At 41.1% G+C, this 3821-nt stretch overlaps 1 protein-coding gene across 4 annotated transcripts in view; it reads right to left on the bottom strand.

Annotated features, from left to right (window-relative positions):
• syt7b (synaptotagmin VIIb) overlaps positions 1–3821 on the bottom strand; it is a 106195-nt gene that overhangs the window by 36274 nt on the left and 66100 nt on the right. For all 4 annotated transcript variants that reach the window (XM_024295508.2, XM_024295510.2, XM_024295509.2 and 1 more), the window contains one exon: positions 2561–2905. In XM_024295508.2, coding sequence (XP_024151276.1) covers positions 2561–2905 — 345 coding nt within the window. The remainder of the gene's footprint in view (positions 1–2560; positions 2906–3821) is intronic.

The following is a 3821-nucleotide window of genomic DNA, read 5'->3' as shown; positions in this document are numbered from 1 at the left end:
CAAAAGTAAAATGCAATTTTTTTCTATGCTTCTTTCTTCAAACCTATCTGGTTCTGACAACTAACAAAAAGTAATTTCTGGAGAGCTGTAGACGTTCTCTACATGGTGCATTGATGAGCCATACACTGTCAACTTAGCTAAAACCTCTAAGCAAACATAATGTAACCAAGAGTTTCAAAGTTCTTGTAAAATTGTCCACGTCTTCTACTATTCATGTCCTCATTTTGCATGCCTTTGGTAGAGCATTCCTCCACTAACAAGATGCTGTTTTGGAAAATCAATGCTGACAACAAGACAAACACAGTCAAGAGACAACAGCCCGCAGGGGGAATGTAAAACAATACCAATGCTCATCGATGAGATGAATGAATTTGTATAGATGACGGGAAAAGACAGGAGCACTCCAACCAAATCATTACCACCTGCAGCTGGTCTATTGATCTGAAATGAAAGTGAGGTGGCATTGCGGACTAGCAAAAGTGATGCAGCTGCATTTAGCGGTTCTTACCCGGATGATCACAAATGCATCATATTCGCATTCCCCACAGGGTCAACAACTCATGTGTCTGGTCCAGTGAGATTCAGGAGGAGGGGGAGGATGGGGGACGCCATCGCACTACATATGTACTGAATTTTCTTTTTTGAAAAATGATTCAAACAGGCAGCAAGGCCACCGCCTGCAGACAATGTTAATGGGAGGACACGCAAAAACAGCTTTGCTGCATGTGCAATATTTGACTCGCTCTTGAACATTAAATTAAGTGAGAAATGGTGCAGACGTTTTTTCAGTTTTACCAAAATACACATATATTTCATCTATTTATAGTTAAATATGATCCTTTTTTTTACCCCCCGAAATGACCCACAGTTGACAAGTTACTGATTTTTCAGTTAGAATACTGTAAAAGAAATGTGCATTAGGAAAAAAAAAACTAAAAGAAAAAGTTTGAAGAATGAAGGTTAAGATGAAAACCATAGCCATGATAAAAATCCTACACTATGAAAAAAACACACACATAAAAATGCCCCTTACAATTGGGATCACTGAATGTGAACTGATGCTTGATCAGATTCTTTTCAGATGTTATACATGTCATTCTGTTAAATTAAAAGTAATTTTTGTCTGTTACATAAAATTTCTTCAGGAAGTTTAAGAGAGTTTACTACTACAACAAAATGGGCTGTAAATTAATTGAGATTTAAAAAAAAATGACAAGTTAATTTTGCTTCAAAAGAACTTTTTTGCTGATGGAATACATAGAACACCAAATACAGATAGAGGAAAAAAAAGATTTAAAAGCTGTACCTCTTATTTGCAACTTAAAAAGTATCAACACTGTAAATCTAGAGCATAAAGTTAAAGGAATATTTGCTTTGATTTTATGTATGGTTGTTCCATAAATAGGGCAACATTGAGTAAATGATCCTAGAAAGTGTCTCTGACTTCACCTGAGAGGATCAGCCTCACTATGAGGGAAATCGGTCCAGTATTCAAGTTTATTCAGATGTAAAAAGTGTAAAAGCTGGGTAAACAAAAAGCTTCAAGTCCAATTCAGCTGTTTCCTAATTAAAGACTTCATTTTTTGTTGTAGGAAAAAACACTGAAAGCTGGATTAAAATTCCAATGTTTACTGTTTTGTTTTTTAAAAAGTTGTCTGAGAAGTATTTTTTTTTTATTAACACATTTCAGTGCACAAGTAAGAATGTCTCAGGTATAGGTTATGATTTTGCTAAACTGATATGTTAACATGTTGATCTCCTCAGATTATAATATTATAGCATAATCAATGCAAGTGACTGTTTCCTTACAGTATCTTAAATTAGGGGTGTCTAACTCCAGACCTCAAAGGCCGGCCTCTTGCTGGTCTTCCAAAAATACCACCTTATCTTCTGGATCAATTATTTTAAGCCAATAAGGAACTTCAATAGCAGGGTGGTTGGAAAACATTTGTGATACTGGCCATCGAGATGGAGATTTGGACACCCCTGCCTGAAATACTGTATTTAAGTGACTTTAGATGATTACAGTGCCTTGGATAAGTGAGATTCCTCACTTTCAACAAATAATACATAGCTGTATTCAACACATTTTCATCCCCAAGTCATCACATATTGATGTTTTGCGTCACTTTTGACATTTTGGGTGTCCCCAACTTGTTATTTTTTGATGTGCTGGCTGTTTGTGAAATCAAGGGTCTGCAACCCTCGATTCCGGTTCGCGCCTGATACCGCATCTCGTACTAGTTTGGGTCCGATACAGCATCTGGTACTTCATCCGGTACGACATCCAGTGCTGGGTTAGGGTCCTGGTACCAGGTTTGGGTACCGGTGAGGCCCGGAGGTTAGGGGCTCGTGATTTAATGGGAACAGCCAGGATGTCACAAAAGAAGGAGTTGGGGACACTTAAAACGTCAAAAAGTGACTCAAAGGGGTCCTTAACCAAATGTCTTTATGTGTTGGTGTTTTTGGTTTCAGGACACTCATCTTTGCTACAATGTACTGCTTTCAAGAGCACAATAAGGTCTGCTTGGTTCAGATTAGACAACTTGTTGACACTTACAGAAAAGACTTGACGTCCAGCCCTCTGTGGCGGATTTGCTCCATCATGTGGTCCCAGCTGCCTGGATTTGAGCGTGATCGTCCGGCCCCTGTTCGATACCGGGAGGCTCCAGCCGGACTCCCCCGGACCCCCCGCGGGCCCCCACGGTGGCCCCCGCCGCCTGGACCCGTGTGGAGCTGGCCCAGGCTTTGTGAGGTGACCGGAGGGTCGTTGGGACCCGGGGGAGGCTGGTGAGTGAGAGGCTGTTGGAGGCTCTGCTGCCGGACCAGGGGGCGGGGCCGCGCCACAGCCGAGGACGGGATGTGCTCAAGGGTGGAGGCAGAAGAGAGGGAGGCGTCCCCGAAACTGTGTGGATCACGGGGCCGAAGAGGATGGAAAGAAATACAAGAAAATGACCGTTACATTTTTTACCAAAAAACTGCATCACTGAAAGGCAGCTGCAAGATCAAAGATTTGTGCTGAAAAAATAAGGCATGATTACATTAAAATGAAATTACTGAGGACAAACATGGAAATTTGTAAATGGAGCACAGATTAAAATGTGATAACACAATACTGTGTGTGGAGGATGAAAGAATAAGAAAAAATAGACACGAGGAAAGAAAAGAGCCCTAAAAGTCTTGATCTAAGTAAAAGCTGTGCTCACTTCTGAGTTCTATTACTGGCAAATTAATTACCACGTTAAAGTTTCTGCCTTCAGAATACAGTTTTTTTGCAAAGCTGTAAAAAAAACACAATTCAAGGTGAACCAAAGTAAAAGTATCACTGTTCTTTAACTCATTAAACAGAACTGAGTTGTTTCTCTGTTACACTTCTTAATTAGCACTGACCCACTTTCACCTCCTTGCCTTAATGCCTTTTGCTTCCATCCATCTCTCTCCAAGGTCCTTCCTGCTCCCCAAATGTTTTTCTGACTCTCCTTTCTCTCTTTGCACTTCTTAAGTCAGCTTTCTTATGTTCCCTGCTTGTTCATCTTTTGCATCTCTCTATCTCCACAGCCCTTTCAATCGCCGCTCTTTAAATCTGCTCTCTAATTATTGCTCTGCTTCACTTACAATTCTGTAATAGTGTTTCGCACCTTATCCTCCCCTCAATCACTGCCCTGTCTGATGATTGTGAGCTTGTGCTAAACAGCCCTGCCTGGACCTAATGCTGTGAGGGAGGATTTACTGCCTGCACTTGAGTTAAGCGAGCGGAGTTCTTCGGCATTAACTCGCCTCCAACTCTGTTGGAGGGCTGGAAGACCAGCAACCAGAGGAGC

The sequence above is a fragment of the Oryzias melastigma genome, linkage group LG3, assembly GCF_002922805.2.
Source record: "Oryzias melastigma strain HK-1 linkage group LG3, ASM292280v2, whole genome shotgun sequence".
Lineage (NCBI taxonomy): Eukaryota > Metazoa > Chordata > Actinopteri > Beloniformes > Adrianichthyidae > Oryzias > Oryzias melastigma.
This window is presented reverse-complemented; position numbering and strand designations above follow the sequence as displayed.